Below are 20,930 nucleotides of genomic sequence, written 5' to 3'. Positions count from 1 at the left end.
TCCCCACCCTCCAAACACACACTAGATTACACACAAAACTAGACATTAAAAGAATACAAGTTAAAGATATAATCAATATAATAGATTTTTATTTAAATAAATGTCTGATCGCCAAATGAGGTAACACAATGGTGACTGAGCCTATGCCCCACTGATGAAAGCCTTTGTATTTGCAGAATCACAGACTAGGTGTCTGTGGCGACATCCGCCGAAAAAATCGCAAGCGACGCCCAGTTAGTGATGCATTTTCCATCACACAGCAGTGGTTGGGCTGCCAGAGAGGGTAAGCGGAGCTAAATGGCTGCTTTTCCAGTCTCTGCAAGTGTTGCGAGTAAACAGTAATCTACTACAGCTGAACTAAGAAAAGATTGATGACTACAGATACAGGTTCCACTTTTAACCATTTCCTCGTGACACATTTCTTACTAGCTGCCAACAGTGTAGCCAGCAGTTTTTTGTCTTTTATGGTCCATGTGTCAAACAATATATTGCCCAAAAACATAGTTTCACATTTTAATGGAATGTTCACATTAAATACATTTTTGATATGTTTGTGGATCTCTTCCCAGTAAGATCTTATTGCTTGGCAGTCCCAAAAAATATGGAAGTGGTTGGCTCCATTAGACCCACAGAGTCTCCAACAAGCCCGCTGCCTTGATGTCGTTTTTGAATGAGTGTGATAAAAATTCTTGTTATATTTTTCCAGCAGAACTCCCGCCATGTGTTTGACCCGGTTGAGAACCATTGTAGTTGACATATTTTTAAAAAAAATCCTAACCTAACCTAAAGAAATCATCTCTTCCCAGACCGTGATCCTTCTGTAGGGCTTCAAAACTCTGAAATAACCCCTTTGTGGACAAATGAATAATAGGTAGTTAAACCCTTTCATCCATTTTTCATGATCCATGTCTTAAATCTTCCGTCGATTTTATTTGGTGTAAAGTCTGAATCATAGGCACACCACTTTATAATTTTAGATGTGTCTTTTAATCTGCAAATTTTGACTATTTCCTGCCAGGACTTCAGGAAGCTGCCTGTTATAGAGTCTTCTGGGATCTCCTGTTCTCCTTGTAGTTTGTTGTCACTTAGTAGAGCTGTTATTGGGATTCCCTTTATCATCGTTTCTTCTATTTCCTTCCATGCTGCAGTGTATGTTGGTGAACACAGGCAGATTAAAGGTCTCAGTTGGGCTGCACGGTAGTATTCCTGTAAGCAGGGAAGGCCCATTCCATCCTTTTCTTTTCTTAATGCAGCGTTTTAAAATTAAATTCTGGCCCTTTTCCCTTGCCACAGATACCTCGCTATTAATCTGTCCCATTCTAAGAACTGCTTAGATGGTATTTTAACTGGCAAACACTGAAAAAGGTACAGCATCCGTGGAAGAATATTCATCCTGATTGACTCTATCCGGGAGGTTAAACTTAAAAAGGGAATAACGTTCCATCTTTGTATATCAGTTTTTATCTTTGAATTTAACAGGCCGTAATTGATGTTATACAGTCTCGTGAAGTCCCTAGGTGAGAACGTTTTTATTTGATTAAAGTGGTTGTATGGCTGTTTTACCTGCCTGAGACCAGTTTGTCAAACAATACGGCATAAACTCTCCCATTAGGGCACAGTAGAGATGCATAAAGGAATGTTTTTACAAATAAAAAGGCATCAAATTAAGTGTAAAATTTGACATAGCAGCAGAGAATGTTACCACCCAACAGCGGTGTTTTTTGTTTTTGTTTTATGTCCTTAATATTGACTGTTTGACTTTATTCTAGCACAGCACTCTATTCTCAGTGTGCTGACTGCTTTGCATCCAACAGCAGATTGACTAAGCTGGCAACTAGCTGGTGAACTATTGCACTATTTATTAACAAGAGACAGATTCTGTATGTCCCTCAGGAGACCTTAAGTAAGACTTATAATTGGACATACATACCAAAGTGGACAGGTATTCATTTCAAATGAATGACATGGATGCGAAAATAGATTCCCTTTTTTTGTAACCATACACCATAACAATATGTAGGTAAATAGTTGTGAAAATTCAGAGCACTTTACATGCTTAAACTTCTACATTTAAAGAGCTCGGAATATTCTTGTAATGCCACTTTCTGACGCGAGTAGAGATGCTTGCGCCAAGCTGATTCATGAGCAACCATGAGCAAACAAGTTGTGCTTGCAGAGTGTTTTTCCAAAGCATAGCAAGGTAAAAAGAATTTGTTTACCTTGATGACGTATTAGAGGAGTGCATACTGGCGCAAACCACAATAGGGTAGAATGCTTTCTTTGACTACGTGAATAGGAAGGCGGCAGCTCATTCAAACCGCTGCAGAGTGTCCTCGTGTGCATGCAAATACTTCTTCATTAATCAAATCTCTTCCAGCACAAGTCTGGATAAAATACAAAAATCTTCTCTGTTTGGTTTCAGCTTTCAGTTTGTGTAACAGCAGTCCTGTGAGGACTTCCAGGTTATCAGGTGGTGGTTTATAAATATGTCTCTCTGTGTGCTTTGTGTGTTGGTTGTATACGATTTCTGTTCAAGGGGGGTGGTATTTTATTCCCTTTTTTATTTCCTGTTATTACTGGTTGCACTCTCTTATTTGACACATGTTGCTGTATGCAATTTTTATGTGATGTAAAGTCTGACTTTACTTGTAATTAAATTAAATGAATAGTAGACAGCTGTCATGTTCAGTCTCTGATGGAAAACAGTGTCGTGAGTGAGTTGAATGCAGCTCAGACTTTGACCTCATATTTCTTTCTTATGTTACGGTTATCTGAATCTCACAATCCTTACTTTGGTGGAAATTCTGACTCGACCGCAGAACAAGGAAGTAGGATTGATGAATTACAGCAAAATAATTCTAATGATCAGTCATATCGTGTTAATAGAAACGTAATTTTAAATAGCTAATATGAAAAGGCAGGAAAGGGCCCATATAAAAAAAGTTAACATTTACCAGCTAATCATGATTTATCTTATCATTTCTTTGTGTAAAGGTTTAACTTAAGGAACATAATGTGGTTTGAATTCAGGTCACAAACATTCAGAATCCATTTAAATGTCCAACACTTTGAAAGGGTGCAGTGTTTGTGAAGTCATTTCATGACTGGCTGTCATGACACTTACGATTTTCATGCCTTTTCTTACTATTTATGCACACCCACACTTTGTCACAAACACACATACTTAAGTGAGTTATGTAAGAGTCAAGTGCACACTGAATAATATTAATCATTTGTATAAAACAAACGTCCTTCAGAAAATACAGGCAATACAAATATGAGTCATTTTCACATATTTTAGTGATTAATCAGTAAACAGAAGTAACAGGAGGAAAAAAAGTGCATTTGTTTAGACACTAAAACAGCCAACAGTACAAAGGAACGAGAGACACAGGAGGGCTGAGGTGAACTTTCCTGAGAAATCGTCACATTAAACTCACAGGACTTTTTATCCAGGCCTGTGAGTCAGGACTCTGAGAAGGTGTAAACAGGTAATGGGAAGGAGAGGAGAGTTGCCTTGAAGTTACATTAACTTCAAGGCAACTCTCCTGGCCCACACAACAGATGCACAATTTTTAAGGGAATGAAATGGAAGGGGTTACATTTTGATGAAAAGCACAATGTCAATTTAACAGCTTTAATTTCCAGTATTGATACCTCATCTTCACCCACACACCCACACACCCACACACCCACACTAACAAACACATTTAAATTACCTTCATCAAATTAACCATAACAGTGTTTTTCGAATTTTAACCCATTTACCGTAATACGATTGATGTGCGCGTAACATTTAACGCAGAACAATTTGCAAGGCTGCGAGATTCTATTTACAAGTCAAACTTTTAATAACCCTTAATGTTTCTAAACGGACTTCTTTTTAAACTAGTAAAATAGTCACACAAACAGCCCTGCTCTTGTATGCAAGTATAGAGCTACTTAAAACGTATTTTGAGGAAGAATTGACTTGGTCAAATGTAACTTTATTTAAATGAATGTCTTTTAAGTCACTATCTATTGCCGAATGAGGTAACACAATGGTGATTGAACCTAATGAACCACTGATGAAAGCCTTTGCATTTGCAGTTTAGAGTATTTTTATGGACTGGGTGTCTGTGGCGACCTTTTCGCGGAAAAAAACAACAAGCAGCGTCCAGTTAATGTTGCGAGTAAACAGTAATCTACTCTGTCTGAACAAACAAAGAAAAGATCGATGACTACAGATACAACTTCAAAAATAAGTGAAAATCCAAAGAAAAAGAAACAAATTCGACACTCAGATGAAGGCAGTCTAAAAAGGAAAGCGACCATTAGCGAGGAAAATCAAGAGTTACAACTGTGACAGGGGGCGTCCAAGAGAACGAAACGGAAATATTTGAGATTGTCAATTTAAAATGTATTATCTCGAAGTTCTCAGTTTCGTTCTATTTGACAGATAAAAGGCAATTGCCGACGCATCGATCCTCTATAACCAGATGTCTACGGTTGGCTCCCTTTGTTACTTTTGTAACTCTTGATTTTCCTCACTGACGGTTGCTTTCCATTTTAGACTGTTTGCCTTAATCTGAGCGCCAAATTTGTCTCTTTTTCTTTGGATTTTCACTTATTTTGGAAGTTGTATCTGTAGTCATTGACCTTTTCTTTGTTTGTTCAGCCATAGTAGATTACTGTTTACTCGCAACACTTGCAGGGACCGGAAAAGCAGCAGCTTAACTTCGCCTACCCTCTCTGACAAACCAACCACTGCTGTGTGATGGAAAACTCGTCACTAATTGGCCGTTGTTTGTGATTTTTTTCCGCAACAGTCGCCACAGACACCCAGTCTATAAATATTTTATACTGCAAATGCAAAGGCTTTCATCAGTGGACCATAGGCTCAATCACCATTGTGTTACCTCATTCGGTGATAGATAGTGACTTAACAGACGTTTATTTACATGAAAATCTTCGAGATTATATTTTTAAGATAGTTAGTTTAACTTTAGTTGTATTATGTGTTATTCTTATTTTTTAACAGTATGTCTTACTTTTAGTGTTAAAAGAGAAAAGGATTTTAGAATGAGAACTGACCAATGTCATGGTGAACGTAACACTACCTCCAACAACAAGCTGGGCTTGTTGGAATATAAACCTTCCAGGGTCCAATAACGAGCAGTACAGAGTGCTAATATTCATCTCCACTGACGTAGAAGCAACGTGGACCAGCTCCAACAAAAAATGCTTTTAAAAAGAAATTAAAAAATTATGCAGTATGAAATGCTGCTACTATCGGAGTAACATCAGGTTACTATTGTAGGTAAACCCATGTTCAGGCCCTGTTCTCTGAAAGAGCTGGTGTCCTGCACAGCTGCCAGGCAGCGGCACTTTTGCCTTGATCCACTGCTATTGTGTTCGCAGGTAATGTTCATATCGTCCTAGACATCCTAGACCAAGAGGTAAGACACACACAGCAAAGTCAAGTCTGTGTTCACTGGAGTCATCCTTTGGTTTCTGAGGGCCAGCCTGTTCTTATTTAGTTCCTATCTCCAGAGCCTGAACGCCTCAGGTCGCCTGCTTGTCCGGGTGGCTCTTTAGCTTGTGGAATTTAACACTGTCCAGCTTCTCAAACCTCTTCTCGCAGAACTCACAGGTGAAGTTGTAGTGGGCCTCTGGAGTGTGTTTCTTCATGTGCCAGTTCAGGGACGCACGCTGGCGACACTGGTAGCCACAGATTTCACATCTGATGGATGACGTGGGTGAGAAGGCAAGACAGAAGGAACAAGGAAGAGGAGAAAGAGAAAATTGTGGAGGTTATTATGAGCCATGTTGTATTAATGTATTTTTATCCAGGTCATATAACCCAACAATGGCTCCTCATATTCTTCTTAATCCTTCAGTGTCACAGAACAGAACCTTCAGTCTAACATGCTTGGGGGAAAAACTGCAACAACAAGATCTGTTTTTAGTTTCACTAACTCACTGGAGCGGTGTTTCTCCAGTGTGTGTCCGCCTGTGAACCTCCAGGTGATTCTTGCGTTTAAAAGATTTCCCACACGTCTCACAGATGAAATCTCTCACCCCTGTAAATACACTTTGTTACATTTTAACGTTTATAAAGATGAGATTCTGACATTACAGGGCCATCATTGTGAGCAGAACACCTGAATGGATGATCATGTGGCGCTGCAGGTGATTTGACAGGTAGAACTTCTTTCCACAGCCAGGATGGGGGCAAATTTTGGTCCTCCCTTTCCTGTGAACGAGGTTGACATGATTCTGCAGAGAGACAGGAGAGAATCACAGGGTGTGTTTTTTATCTTAAACCAAATGAAACTGAAAGATAAAGTATGACATTACAAAGCGGTTGCTTTACCTGAAAGCTGCTAATAGCTACATAGACTTGACTGCAGCCCTCATATGGACAGTGGAACATCTTGAGCATCCCATCTGCCTCAATAACAGGGCCTCGCCTGTTTCTCTTGGACCGGACGCTGCAAAAACAAACACTGCAGACTTAGGGAGGAATTCACTAAAGGATTGGGCGGCTTTTGCGCCCGCTAAACCTGCGCAAATTTGACACAAAAAGACTCCGCCTCATTCTCCAGGCACACGCAGAGGGTTAAATGCAACCCAAAGTGCGCTGCAGAGCAAACAGTGTCTTTGTGCTCTGGTGCCGTTTGCGCATATTTATATGAATCATTATGCAGACCTTTGGTGCACATTTGGCTCCTTTCTATGCAAATGAGCCTCATGGCAAAAAACACCTAATTAACAAACGCTAGCGCTAACAGCACTGCACAGTTAGAGTGATAATATTACCGCCTGCTGAGAGCTGGTGGTAACTGCGGCACAGTATTATAAGAGCTGTCACGCTCAGAGTTTCCAGAGATCATGACGACAATTCCACCTTTAGTGTGATCAAAAAATGTATTTGTCTGTAAAAATAATCCGTTAATAACATATTGTCATTATTTTTACGATCAGGAGACCAATCAGTTCAACTAATGCCTGAGAGCGCGGCACCGTGCAGCAGAGCAAACTTTATGGGGGTGTTTGCATTTGAATATCAGTTCAATTCGCTTTGTGAATCGGACCTTGAGACGGAGAAGATAGTTGGTGCAAATGATGCGCAATTTATGGTGCTATCAGCGGCCGCAATTCAGTCTTAATGAATTTCCCCCTTAGTTCACTGAATCAAGAGGATAGTTAGTGAAAGGCGGTTGGATTAGCATTTCTGCTGAGCACCTAGACTTCAAATCATTCAATCTGTCTCCCACACTGAAATTCGCTAGGGCTTAGAATCAAGTAGAGAAGACCAAGTGTGGACTCGTATTTTGACAGTGAAAATCTCTGTCAATTTTACAGCCTGCCATGCTGTTGCTTCTGTCATGCTCCGAATACAATGACACAGATAAAAAACAAATTTGCAAAGTTAGTCTCAAAATTACCCTCAGTGTTCACCTGCAAGCCGAGCTAGGGCTCACTTCAGCCCATTAGGTGAATTAAATCATTAATTTGGCTTAATTATATAAACTAAATGATGGTCACGTGACTTGAAACACTAAGAAAGGAGTCACCTCGAAATTTCCAGTTGACAGCTAGTGCTCATGAAAACCCTGATTAATGTGTGTCTTACAGGTAAACATCACACTCATGTAGGGGTGTAGAGGAGTTTGAGTTTAAGCTTCATATTAAACAGCAAAATATGATTTGATTGCCAAAATTGTGAGTCAGGTACATCTCTAAGATTCACCATGTGGAGTACACGGGCCACCCACCTGCTCAGACTCCGCTGCAGCTCTCTGTCACTACCCAGCTCCAAAACATCAACAGCAGGATGCAGCAGCTGTTTGTCACTCAAACCTGCAGAGAAATAGTGAAAAGTGACTGGCTCAATCAAAGATGTGCACTCTTAGGAGGTGAGGACTGAATACTCAATGACTTTTATCACACTACTAAAGTCAGCGAGGGTGCTGGAGGGAATAATGCTCCTTAAATTTGTAGGCCTTTATTTCTATCTCTTCAGTGGAACCTCGAGTGATGTTTAAGTCACAATCTCTATATACACCATGACTTGTTGTTGTTGACTTGTTGTTTTGCTTTCATCAATTGACCATTCATCTGGGTGGTTGTTAATTTTAGTTTTTGTTTCTTGTTAAAATGTTTTACAAACAGTACAGTTTTAATTATTTCAACTCATCATTCATCATTTCGTCATTTTACTTCACTTGTGGCCTCTACTCAGGAATACTGATGGGAGTTATCTTTTAACTATATTGGGAGGAAAACATATTGTTCATTGTGCAGCTGCTAAAAAGGATACATCAATACATATTCCTGGAAGCATTAAACATTTCAATATTTTACTTTTATCTCCTTTGTGGCCTTTCCTCTCAGGTTTATCAAAAAATGCTCACGTAAATAGGTGGATGAATTTGCATGTATTCCCTTAATATTGGCATGCCCTGGACACTGTGTTACAACTTGATGGAGTGGAAGATTCAAAGGTCTAGAACCAGGAAAGTGAGGTTGTGCGCTCCTTTTTCTTTTCTTTTTTTCAAACATCAAAGACCTAAAGCTTGAATACTTTAAATCCCAGGTTTGATAACCAAACGCCACACATCACATTTAGAGGTCGCTGTGAAGGCGGAGTAGACTGTAGGACCAGTTGATCCCAAGAGAGTGAAAGAAAAAGTAGAACTGAACCAATGTCCGAGAAAGACGGTTGAAAGGCCTGTATGCGTAGTGGTTGGAGGAAGAATGTAAACTATCAGCACTTAATATGTGCGCGTGGAACCACAGTCTCCGACCATCAGTTGATCAGGATGAAAGATGAAGACATTTACACCACAGTGAGTGACAGGAAGGACTTTGCTGCTTGTGTTGGCTTTATAGATAGTTATACAATTTAGAAAAAACAATGATAACCAATGTGTTTTCTCCGTCTCTCAAGCGTCATTTATACTGTATGCATTAAACAACAAACCAAACCACTAAATCGCAAGGGGGGCGTTAGTGTTTCACCACGGTTAGTAAAGTTAGTACCATCACAGCTCTATTGCTCACCCAATTACAACGCTACTTTTGCGTACTATTTCTTCCATTGGCTTTTTTTCCGTTTTATTGGATCAATAAGTTGCACATCTGCCTGCCAATAGCTGTCCCTGACCCAGCTTACAGCCCTCTATTCCTCAACTTTGTCTATCAAAAGTAACTGGATTGCCTGTGGGTCTAAGGATCTCAACTTTCACTATAATTTACTGTGTAATCCATCAAAGCTTTTATCATTATATGTCTTATACAAATATGCAAAGTATTTTGCTTTATGAGTGTTATCACAGTTTTAACCAAATATTAGGATGTTTGCATGGCACATAAACAACCACCTGGCTATTTATAACACATGTCCATGATTCTTCTGCAGAAGCATAAGCCCTGAAGTAAATATGTTACAGCCAGTAGTTTTAATAGTAGCAGTTTTTAGAATCAGCCCGCAGAATCCTGTCAGCATCAGGAGTGCCGAGCAAAGTGAACAGTGGGTTTATAAAACAATGCAACTTTGACCAAACTGTAAAGTTTGATGCATACAAATTTAAAGCATAATCCTTCTTGTTCGTGGGGGGTGGGGGGAGTGTCTGTTCTGAATGTAGCGCACCTGTCATAAAGTCTTCATCCTCTGCTGTCCTGAGTTTTGAGTCGGATGTGCAAACCTGGTTGTAGGTGAGACCCCCAATGACAGTGCAGGTGACTTCCTCCACATTGCCACCGCCCATGTTGAGCTGGATGCCCTCTGAAGTCAGGGCCTCATAGCTGGGGCCAGTGATGATAATTAACTAGGGATGGAAAAAGATAGTAACTATTGAGAAAAAAAATACTCTGATGAACTAACATCTCTAAGGTACTCCTTCACCTACCTGCGAGCCTTCCAAAGCAGTCCTCTGGTCAGGAATCTCACAGCTGGTCACCACCGTCTGCAGAGTCTGAGTGTCGAACAGCTCATTCTGCTCGTGTACCTGCGCAGGTGGAGGGACTGATAGCTCTGTCTGAGCCAGTCGGACTGACCCACTAAAGCTCTTTGACATCACCGAGTCCACACCCACCTTTTCCAGTTTATCAGCCAAGGATGCCGTCACAGCAACACACTCATAATGGTGTGGTATAGTCCTTATCTCTTCTTCTTCTTCTTCATATCTGCCTTGCCTCAGATCCTCAGCCTCCTCAGTCTCCTCCTCTGAGGGGACAGAGTGAAATTCTGTGGCGGGGGAGCCTTGCTCTGGCTCGATGACCATATCCATTTCCCAGACAGACTGTCCTGTTATTGAAACATCCTTAGAAGAAGCCTCTATACTGGGAGGAGTTGCAGCCTGCTCCATTTGACTCATGGTTCCAAGTTGTAACTCGGAATCATCCACATTTTCTTTGGCATCTACAAAAAAGCAGATCAATAAAAAGAACATGTTTATCACCAATGTACTCAGGATGCTACATTTAACTACCCCTCATGATTTTAGTAATCATTTTGCACCTTTATAATGATTGTGAGGCTCCTTTCTTCTCCTCCTGCTCACTAAGCCAGTAGCCATGGGCACGTCTCTTTTTTCTGCTCTCTCTCCATCACTCTCCCCATTCACCTCTTCATGTTCAGAGTCACTTGCCTCCCTCAGTGGAGAGCAAAGGTATTGCACAAATGAGTGGTTGGAGTCACATTGCCAGATGGCAGCGGTGGAGAAGTTGAGCTGGGGCTCCAGGGCTCTGAGCTGGGGCTCATGAGGGCAGGAGTGAGAGTGCTCCTGGTACCAACACACCAGGCTCTGTAGGCTGGACACATGCTCCTTTCTGCCTGGAAGACAACAGGAGTCAGCCGGAAGCATGATTACAGAGGAGTGAAGAGCAGATTTTGAGAAGATAGACTTTTTTAGATTAGAATCCCTCTGTATCCCATGTTAATTTGACTTTGGTTGGATATACACTGAAGAAAATGCAAAAACAAAACAAACTTGGACAAAATTCTTGTTTCACAAAGGCAACAAGAAAAGACAAACTGTTGAAAATGTATGGCAACTTCAGTAATTAAATAATGGAATAAACATTTGACAATTTCGCTTTCAAAGTCAAAGAAGGGGATATTAATGGCAAAGTCTTTTTTTGAAAAAACTGTTTTTATTATCAATCAATTTTTATGTAATTATTTTTCATAACCTGCTACTTTTGGGCTGTCTAATGCAGTCAGTATTACTGAAGCATGCTTGGCAGTTGTTTTTGTGAAATTAAAATTGACTCCAACAGAACCAACTGCCCCACACCTATAAGACTGATTTGGGAAACATTCCCCCTCCCTCATCTGTCAATGGCACCCTTACCTCTTTTCTGTTTTTCTGAGACCTCAGGAGCAATCTTCTTCCTGTTGTGCAAAAACACGACATTCTGACAATGACTGATCAGGCACAGCAGAAAAAAAACACCTGCTCAATGAAAAATGCCAGTAATGGTGGCTGACACATTTACAGGGAATATCCTAGACCATTCTCATAAGGACGTGCACGCTCTGTTAAGGCAAATTGCACAAAATAAATATGGCATTGCTTTGACTTGGCTTACCCGGAGTTTTCCTGCTGGTATTTGTCTCCATAGGTGGAGTTGAGCAGGATCAGATACTCTGCCAGTCCAGCATCACTCAGACTGGTCCGCCTGCGGAGCTCACTCCACAGCTTGTGAGACTCTCCCAGGTACACCCTCCTCACGTCGTACTTCTTGCGGGATTCAAGCCGTCTCTTGGCTCGGTCGGAGTCCGTTAGCCTGGGCCGTCCTCTGCAACGCCTAAAACCTTTCTCGTGGTCCCCGGCTTGTTCAGAATCCAGGGGAACTTCCAACTCTTCCAGGCTATGCGCCATCTTGACTTGTAAAGCTGATGTTGTGGTTACCCCGGCATCCCGGAAGTCGTCAGACCTAACAGGAAACACTGGTAGCGACGCTTATTCTGCTTTTCTTTCAACAACAGTGTTTTTTAAACTTTGTCTAACCAGTGCCGAACACAAGCGTACACTACATGGGTGCACATTTATTAAGGTATTGAGAGCAATATCTACGGTGTACGCCAAGAACCACAGAGGAACGATTATTTACACGTAGAGTGTTTAAGAGGGACTAACGAAGCATGAACACCAACGTGCTACATGAAAACAGACGCGGGTAACTTCACTGCATGATCACTGTTTTTAAAGAAAAGTGTATCGTATCGTAGTGTCAGTCATGGCGGACATTTTAACACTTGTGTTTAGGACTTTTATGTCACAAACAGATTTAAAGAATGACCTCAAAGTCACTCCTCCATCACCGACAACCTGCGGCACGCTGGTGCTGGGAGACCACAACATCAGCCGCTCTGTGCTGCTTCTTGCGGCCGTAACAGCTGCCGAGACGGGGATGAAAGTGATTTTCTTCACACAAACACAAATTCAAAGCCTTCCGGTATCTCTGCAGAAATGTGTTCCCAGCCTGAGCCCAGAGAGTCTGAAGGTACAGGTCACTTACCTCACAAACTCTTTGCTTGATGTTGACATCCTCTTAATTAGTTCCACATTATAAAGTTCTTTAAGTTGAAACTATTTTTTAAGTAACTTATGTTATAGACCCTTAAACCATTTTTGGACACGAACCCTAATTAAGTTATGTATTAACTGTTTATTAAGATTTACAACTGACTATGTGAATTCTAAAATATATATATCAAACTTTGATTAGCACATGTGTATTAACGACTTGGAAATGTAGGACTCAACAGCAAGAGCATGGCTATCCAAAAAAAAAAAGATGATTAATGGTCAGTAAGTTTAGTTTTAGTTTGTTAAGACTTTGTGACTATAGAGTAAAATGTGAAGATAAGGATACTGAAAATTAATTAGAAACAATTTCGATAATCAATCATTTGTGTCACTCATTTTGTAAACAAATATACTAAACATTTGCTGGCTCCAGCTTCTCAAATATCATAATGCAATGTTGTCTTGTTGTTTATGATAGTAAATGGAATATGTTCATCTGGGTCTAAAAAAGTGTGATTGCCACTTTTCTTTTGACATTTTTACTATCACTCATTAATCTTCTGTCAGTCGATTTAGTTTGTTCTTTTTTTTCTTTTCAAGAAAATCCAGTTTTGCTATCCCTGCAGAGTGGAGGATCTGCTTCAGCAGGTGGCCAGCCTCCATGAGTCGATCAACATGTCTCCCGCACCTCCCTCACTGATCATAATTGACAGGCTGGAGCGCTACCTGTCCGGTCCTGGAGATGGCAGCACTTATGGATTTCACCCAGGAGAGCAGTCCTTTGCTGCACACCTGTCAGCGTTGCTGTGTGACAGTGCTGCCTTCCTCACACAGCAACTGAAACAACGCTCCTCCAGCTTGGCCCCCTGCCGCTTCATCGCCTCCTTCGAGTCAGAAGCGGACACTAGGCAAGCAGGAGGTGAGGCCTCTGCCACAGATCCCATCCTTGATGTCCTTGATCGCTATTTTCACGTTCACTTTACTCTGGTCCAAGACAGGAGTTATGAAGCCGCAGCAGCTGGACTACAGGAGGTGTGGCACATTTACCTCTCTGGGACAGGCATCACACAAGACTCGTGTACCAAAGACCATAAAGACACACTAAATGTAGACCAAGAGTGGCAGCTGTTAATATTTCCTGACGGTTTAATGGAGTTTAAATTGCTTTGAAAATCCCTTACTCTCTCGAGCAGTGGAGAAGTTATTGGAGGTCAATTTGTTCACAGAGAAACTTGTTTCATTAAGAGAAAGTGCTTATTTTAGCATTGCTCAGCTTTAAATTAAAGCTGTTGCATTTTTCAAATGATGATAACTTGTACTACAGTATAATAGTACCAGCTGCACGTTATCTTCTAAGCTAAGCAGATCATTCTTTCATGATTTCAGACTTGCTTTTCGCTTCATTTTACAGAGCAGTTCTTGCTTTGACTGTCATGACTCCTCTGAAAAACAAACATGTAATAAAACCAATCTTTCACACATCCTTGTTGTCTTATCACTGTCTGATACAATGCTGTATGTTGTAATCTGCTGGTCACACATTCAGATATCAGTGGTTTTACATGTACAATGTTTAATTAATTGAAATGTTCAATTTCATAAAGCTTTGTAGAACACATTATTCAAATATCAAGCATGAAAAAATTTACACAGACATTGAGGAATGGGGTGGTTGTAATTGAACAGTTGCTACCCAGGCTAAGCAAAGTCTACTTGTGTACCCCATCTCCTCTGCCTGGATCACAAAAAAAAAAAAAATTATAGCATATTAATGTTGTTTCTTTTTCTTATCCCCTAAATCATTTTGTTTTAAGACATTGGACTTAAGTGGCTGATATCACTGTTAAACTATTTTACCAAAAAAACCAAAAACTTATTTTTTTATTTTTGAATTATTTTAAGAAATCAAGAACATTGAATAAAGTATAACTTTTAAAGCAAGAAAAAATGAAGTATTCACCATTTGAGTCTTAAAGGTTCAAGATGTTCTCTTAAATATGTTGCATAATAGTAAAAAGGACAAAATGTGTGCAGAAACAATGGTAGTAATGTTTCTTAACCTTAAATAATTCATTAATTGTGTAAAACATGCAACAAATTTGTAAGAAACAGCCAGTTGGCTTTAAACCTTTGTGTCCTCTCTGTTTTTCATACTACTTTCATAGTACAATCATTTTTTCACAACTACTTATAGTAGTGTGGTTATAAACCTTTAAACCCTAACTCTAATTCCCTATAACAGCTGGACATTGCCTGGTAAACGTACACCAAACATGAGCATCTTTTAACTTTAAATATTTGACAAATGGACATTTGGGGCACTGAACATTTATAGTACTACAATTGTAGAAAAAAAAGCTACCCATGTTTATTTTAATAAATGACAATCAACTGAAATATCTTGAAACTATGTACCATATATTCATGACCCCAAGGATTTTATCTACAAAGATCATCAGGTCTTCATCTTAAAAAAAATATTAAAAAAATAATACGAATAATTTTAATTTGTTTCATATTTGGTTAATTACCAAATTCCCTGCTAAACATAAGACATTCCCATTAGCAATTGTTAGCATGCAAACACTGTAAACTGTGATGTTTAAAACCTCAGATGGTGAACATGATAATACTTACTCTTGCTCAACATTAGCATGTCATCATTGCCACTATAAGACACTGATATTAGCGTTTATCTAAAAACTAACCTGTACCACCGAAACATCAATTGGGATGGTAGTTAAAGAGTAGTTAAAGAGTTCATCCAGACGGTTGTATGATTACATGGCCATGGGCACTGAAATCATCATTTATAATAACACGAAATCCATTAAACTTGGGTCTTGTTGTGAGACATTAATACTTTGTTTTCATGAACTTGAATGTAGGTAGGTAGACTACCAAGTTGGATATATAAGAGCTTTCAAGCAATGTGTAGTTCTGGGTCAAATTTAACAGTCAGAAATTCACAATTACGATAATTCTGATATGAAATGTATGCAGCACAAGTATGAGCTCACACAGCTGCTAGCATGGCTGTAGACAACAGGAGTTCTGCAGTATTCCAAAGAGTAATAAGCTATAATAGGCTTTGGCCACACCAGCAAAAATACTCGGTTTTTTTTTTGTCTTTTCTTGAGATTTTTTGGAAAATAGAAAAAATATAGAATATCCCCAGCCCTATCCTTAAAGTGTGCTCCCGAATTCTAGGAACACCTTTCTTAACAGTTGATGTGAGTCTGCTCTCTAGCTTTCGGAGTTAAGCCCAACTGTCCCTCACAGAGCCTGTTACAAGGCATTGTCCATGTTCAAACTGTCCAGCTTAACTCCTTCTCAGCCGTCATCATCATGGACAGAGTGCTGCCTCGACAGGAATGGTCTCCTATGAGCAGGGATCTCGTTCTTGTACTCATTGGCATAGATAACCATTTTTCCAGTATCATCGGACCTGCTCATGGGGCTGTAATCCATAGACACTCCAGAGTCGGCTACTGCCATGTAGGTGTACCCTGGGCCTTTGGGCATCCAGGCGTGGTTTGGGTACTCAAAGCTGGACTGAGATGATAGTCGACCCGACCCTGAGCTCTGCTGAACAGACCCCAGGTCAGAATGTGATTCACACGACACTGTCTTTCTGGAGGCAAAAAGTACCTCAAGGGGTAAGACCTCCTCGAGAATGTCATCCAGGTGTTCATTGTTGCTGTGGTTGTTGGCACTGAGGGTGACATAGGCGTCTTGAGACTCCAGCAGAGAGGACTGAGAGCCGGGAATGGTGTCCTGGTGGAGCGCCCGTAAGCAGTTCATCAGCCAGTGGTCATGTGGTGTTGCTCTCCATCCCTCTCCATCCCTCCGATCTCTCTTCTCCAGCATGTTGTTTACATCTCTGTTGTTCTCTCTGCCTGTGGTCAAAGCTCTAGAGGCCTTGGGTGGCAGAGGCGGGAAAGGCAGTGAGGGGCAAAGACTTAGCTCTGACAGAACTTCCAGGGGAGAAGGGCATTCTTCTGAGCTTAAGAAAGCTGGAACCAACCTTAGGCCTCCGTTTGACTGTCCTAACCACTCCTGTACACAACAAAGGATAATGGAAACTGGTAAATAAATGGTTTTGAGACATTTGTTTGACAGGACGACTGTACTGTTTTCACTTTTCCAGCAACCCCTTGAGGTTGACATTTATGATATTAAGTGAAATGTCAGACATCCATGCTCCCTAAGAGTGATTTGTAATATCTTTAGCAGCCTTTAACTTTTTATACAATGCTACCATCAAGTTAATATCCATTACCGCATGACTAATTAGCAAATGTTAGCATACTAACACGCAAAACTTAGACAGTGAAAAACCATAGACTATTAAAAAAATGGACGACATGACAGCTCCCTAAATGTGAAGCCAAAACATTTTGAGCACCCCCTGTTGACTGGCTGCAGTATAGGTCTCATAGCCAGCCTCCTCCATGTTAACAGATGGGACATGAGTCAAAATATAAAATCAAAATACACGCCAAATACATTTTTCTCAAACATGGTTTCTGTCATTATAGTTAGTTATTATCATGCTGATTTAAGTCCAAGTGTTTTTTACGCCCATTTTTCTGACAAGTTTATTTTTAATTAGTTATTTGATGCTGTAAAAAGGATGATTGACAGCTCGGTTGACAAATACAGCTCTTGCAGCCGATCTGTTCCTGATTAGCAGAGTAGAGGAGGAATGTGAAAGGAAACATAACTAAAACAATCACTACAGTCATTGAAATTCCCATATCTGTGAACGTCTGCTTCAGACCAACTCAAAGAAGCTGTTCTGCTGTTAAATACGCCGACGTGCGGGATCCTTGCTTTTTTTTGGTAATTTAAGTTTGTTTAAGTGTTATGATTAGTGGAAGTGGCTACGGTGGTTCCACCCGCCGATCTCTACTGCGCTATTTTAGCATCAATTTCGTACAATGAGAGCAGATGGAGTGGTGTCTTCCATCTATATATAGAGTCATTGTGAAGAACATAGTGATCATGATACCTCGTAGAAATCATGTTAGCATGCAGCATGGTCATGTTAGACTTGCAAAGCCTCGAGCAAGATTGTACAGTTGTCTTGTTCTTACCTCAAAGTCGCCACCATAAACAGTAAAAAGGCCTTGGAACTTGCCGTCAGGAGTTGGAATATTCGGCCAAATCTTCTTTACAAGAAACCTGAAGAGAGCACAGATGTTGAAAATACACATCTATGTTTGTCTTTGTTTGTATTTTATTTTTTAATTTTTCTATGTTTGTCTTTGTCCATTAATCATTATTGAAATCAGTCATTATTCTGACAGGCAACCAAAAATGTATATCAATGATATGTTCCTGGTTCACTAACCTGCGATGGTACAGGAGCATAGTGAGGGACAGCACAATGAGGATGAAAGAGATGATGAGGGTTAGGGACACAATGAGTATGTCGAATTCTGGAGGAGGCACAGCACAAAACAGTCATTACAAAATATTGGTAAAATTGAGCAAACAAAATAAAACCTGTGTAATGGAAAAGTTTTGGTCTGCCTGGTTTCCTTTAAATGGTTATTCAGGTATGTGTCACATTTTTGTATCCAGTGTCTGAATAAGTACCCACCTGCAGGCAGTGTGTCCATGTATACCGGGTCACTCCAGGCACTCCAATAGCCATTGTAGCTTATTCCATCCAGCTTTACACGGATGCGTACCTTGTAATTTGTATCTGGCTGCAGGCCTCTCAGGATCATTTTTGAGCTTGCTCTTGCTCCCTCTACCTGCAAAACAGAACTCAATTTATCAAAACAGGTCAGTATTCTCACCTGTCAATCAACACACATTCTGCGGCCTAATTCAACCTCTCATACCTGCCACACGTGGCTGTCCGCGGTAGCGTAGCTGATCTCGTACATCATGCTGTCGTCCATGTACTTGAGAGGGGGAGGCACCCAGCTGACATTGAGCTGGCCTTGCTGACCTGGGCGGCTTAATGTCACATTAGCCGGAGGGTCCAGAAGAACTGCCATGTAGAGAGACAAGAGGCAGCTTGTTAGGGAGGAATTTAAAGAAAGTTGAGCAAATATTTTTCCTCACCAAAAGTTTGTCACACCCAGAACAACACAGATCTAATTACACATCCATATTTGGAAAAGCAGTAGAAAACAAGGTGTAGACACCTCCATCCAGCAAATACACAGCATCTATTTGTAGTCGGGTTTGCATAAAAACATTTACAATAATGTTTTGGGCTCTAAAACCCAAACTGAAAGACGTTAAAGCACTGTATAACAATATACTCAATTATAGCAGTTTAAAGAAACATATTGGGAGTTGTAGAGGCTATCAAATGGAATGGTAAAACTTATTGTCAGACACACTTTTCAAAAGCACTCCTCTAACTGTGCTCTTCGGTGGAATTTGCTGTCAGCTAAACAGTATGCAGTAAAATAACTTACAGACAAGCTCAACGAGAAGGCTGCGATTGTGGATCAGAGTTCCCTCTCTGTGAACTTGTATGTCCATTTGGACAAACATCTGGATTCGGTTCAGATGGCACATGAACAGCCTCTTCCCGCCTGCTGCACGGAGGACTCTCAGTGGGCACCGGCTGCTTTTTTCATTTCTGTTCCGGGCAGAGGGAAACAGAAACATTTTTTTCTTGAATGAGCCCATAAAAACTTCTAATAATGCTACATGATACTTATTTAATGTATATAATCTATTTATTTGAACTTTTTTTAACCTCAACTCCTTAAATAGTTTTAAACTGTTTTGTTCATTTTTTAAAACTCATAATTCATGAATAATTAACCAATGTTATAGTTTCATTTGTAGCTTATTGACTACAATAGTCAAAAAGAGAAAAATTCACAATACAAAGTATATGAATACTGGCTCTGAACTGAAGTATAAATCATGTTGAACTCCACTGGGTTTCTTCATGTCCTTAAATGACTTACTGATAAGTGTATGTGAAAGAGTACTGATCCACAGATCCGGTCCTCTCCTCATCTTCCTCCCAGAAGCATGTGAAGTCTTTCCTGCCCTCAGCAAAGCACTTTGGATTTTCTGACACCTCTTTCAGCATCATAGACACTAAAAGTTGAAATTAGGGGAATAAGAGATGAATGTGAGAGAAGCCAAAAGCTTTCTTGCTCACTTTTGTCTACTTAGATAGAGAATAGATTCGTTCTATTGTTTTCTTTGAAGATATAACTTACAGAGAAACATACAGAAGTTCTGGGGTTATTTTAATGTAACCAAATATTTCCATTAATTTTTCGTGTCCCTACAGGTAAGCCTAAAAAATGTTATCCTACCTTTTTTTTCGAAATATCGTGCGCCCTGGACGACTGTAGCTGTTTGCATGGCGCAGAATATCACGCAAAGTGCCCACAACCAGCTCAGGTGATTGCATATCATCCTTTTTGTCTTCTCTGTGAACAGAAAGACTCTTGCTTTCTGTTGTCCGCCTGCATAACTGGAGAACAAACACGCCACAAACGCTTCTGATGCAGCTCTCGCCTGGGGCTTGTTTTTTTGTTAGATACCATGGATAGCGCAACGTGGTTACGCGCCTGCTTGTGAGCGATAAGGTGTGTAGAGCCGGGCTGTTTACTTTCTCCTAAACTAAGTGAAGGAGAGGTGGGGCAAGAGCAGTCTTACGAAACCTTTTACTCTCTTGTCAGTGGGCGGGAAAGACGCACTCATTGATGTTTACGAGTTGTTTGAGAATTTGTCGTGCGTAAAAGCGCACAAACGTAGATTGGATAGATAGATAGATAGATAGATAGATAGATAGATATAATTGAAAGTGAAAGTGGTAAAAGAGGGATTACAAAAAGGAAAGTAATCATTTAATTATTTTTTAATTGGTGAACACCTGTCTCGTTGGTCACCTATAGCTCACAGTCAGGAGTTGATGAGGCTAACACCTCACAAGATGCGTTTTCAGAAGATGGAGCTCAGCCTCCTGTTGGCCCTGAGCCAATTTAATCCGTGCATGTGCCAAAGGAACGGAAACCGCAGACTGCTCACACACCTAAGCAGCAAACCTAAACGGTTTCTTATCTTTTAAGTGCACGCGCGTGTTTTCTTCGTTTGACCAGCATTATCAGGGCTGCAGACACTCCTGCTTCTTTACCCATGATAGGTAGCCCAGGGGGCGTAGCGGCCCATCCCCGTCGGTTTCAAATGTAATAAAGACTTCATGCTCACATGAAACTCCTTTCATGAGAAGACAGCATGACCACTTTGAAGAGGGTGCTGATGTAAAAAACTGACATGACTGAATGACATTCAGTTGTTGATGATGAAATATTTGATTTTGTTGAGTTAAATTAAGCTCCAGATATTTCTGTGTCAATTCAGTGAGATTTAACCCGAACCTAGCATCATACCTGACATACTAACTAACTA

General features: G+C 40.4%; 3 protein-coding genes across 3 annotated transcripts; 1 reads left to right on the top strand and 2 right to left on the bottom strand.

Moving 5' to 3' along the window:
• Nucleotides 1–4,896: 4,896 nt before the first annotated feature.
• On the bottom strand, nucleotides 4,897–11,873 carry znf653 (zinc finger protein 653). The gene is made up of 10 exons (XM_069674686.1): nucleotides 11,581–11,873; nucleotides 11,343–11,383; nucleotides 10,508–10,822; nucleotides 9,897–10,408; nucleotides 9,638–9,815; nucleotides 7,761–7,845; nucleotides 6,356–6,473; nucleotides 6,144–6,258; nucleotides 5,963–6,062; nucleotides 4,897–5,722 (listed from the first exon to the last, which is right to left on the bottom strand). Exons 1-10 carry the CDS (start codon nucleotides 11,871–11,873, stop codon nucleotides 5,545–5,547), a joined length of 1,935 nt encoding a protein of 644 aa, XP_069530787.1. The 3' UTR covers nucleotides 4,897–5,544.
• A 266-nt stretch (nucleotides 11,874–12,139) lies between these two features.
• On the top strand, nucleotides 12,140–13,862 carry swsap1 (SWIM-type zinc finger 7 associated protein 1). Its single transcript, XM_069674851.1, has 2 exons — nucleotides 12,140–12,498; nucleotides 13,125–13,862. The coding sequence occupies exons 1-2, from the start codon at nucleotides 12,232–12,234 to the stop codon at nucleotides 13,692–13,694; spliced, it is 837 nt and encodes a 278-aa protein (XP_069530952.1). The 5' UTR covers nucleotides 12,140–12,231; the 3' UTR covers nucleotides 13,695–13,862.
• A 279-nt stretch (nucleotides 13,863–14,141) lies between these two features.
• Nucleotides 14,142–20,036, bottom strand: epor (erythropoietin receptor). Its single transcript, XM_069674397.1, has 8 exons — nucleotides 19,832–20,036; nucleotides 19,472–19,607; nucleotides 18,968–19,134; nucleotides 18,380–18,531; nucleotides 18,133–18,289; nucleotides 17,881–17,968; nucleotides 17,624–17,711; nucleotides 14,142–16,583 (listed from the first exon to the last, which is right to left on the bottom strand). The coding sequence occupies exons 1-8, from the start codon at nucleotides 19,932–19,934 to the stop codon at nucleotides 15,858–15,860; spliced, it is 1,617 nt and encodes a 538-aa protein (XP_069530498.1). The 5' UTR covers nucleotides 19,935–20,036; the 3' UTR covers nucleotides 14,142–15,857.
• Between the last annotated feature and the right edge of the window lie 894 nt (nucleotides 20,037–20,930).

This window comes from Semicossyphus pulcher, unplaced genomic scaffold, assembly GCF_022749685.1.
Source record: "Semicossyphus pulcher isolate SPU_LCO1_2020_fin unplaced genomic scaffold, fSemPul1.0.p SCAF_23, whole genome shotgun sequence".
Taxonomy (NCBI): Eukaryota; Metazoa; Chordata; class Actinopteri; order Labriformes; family Labridae; genus Semicossyphus; species Semicossyphus pulcher.
Note: the sequence above shows the minus strand (reverse complement) of the source record. Positions and strands in the feature narration are given on the sequence as shown.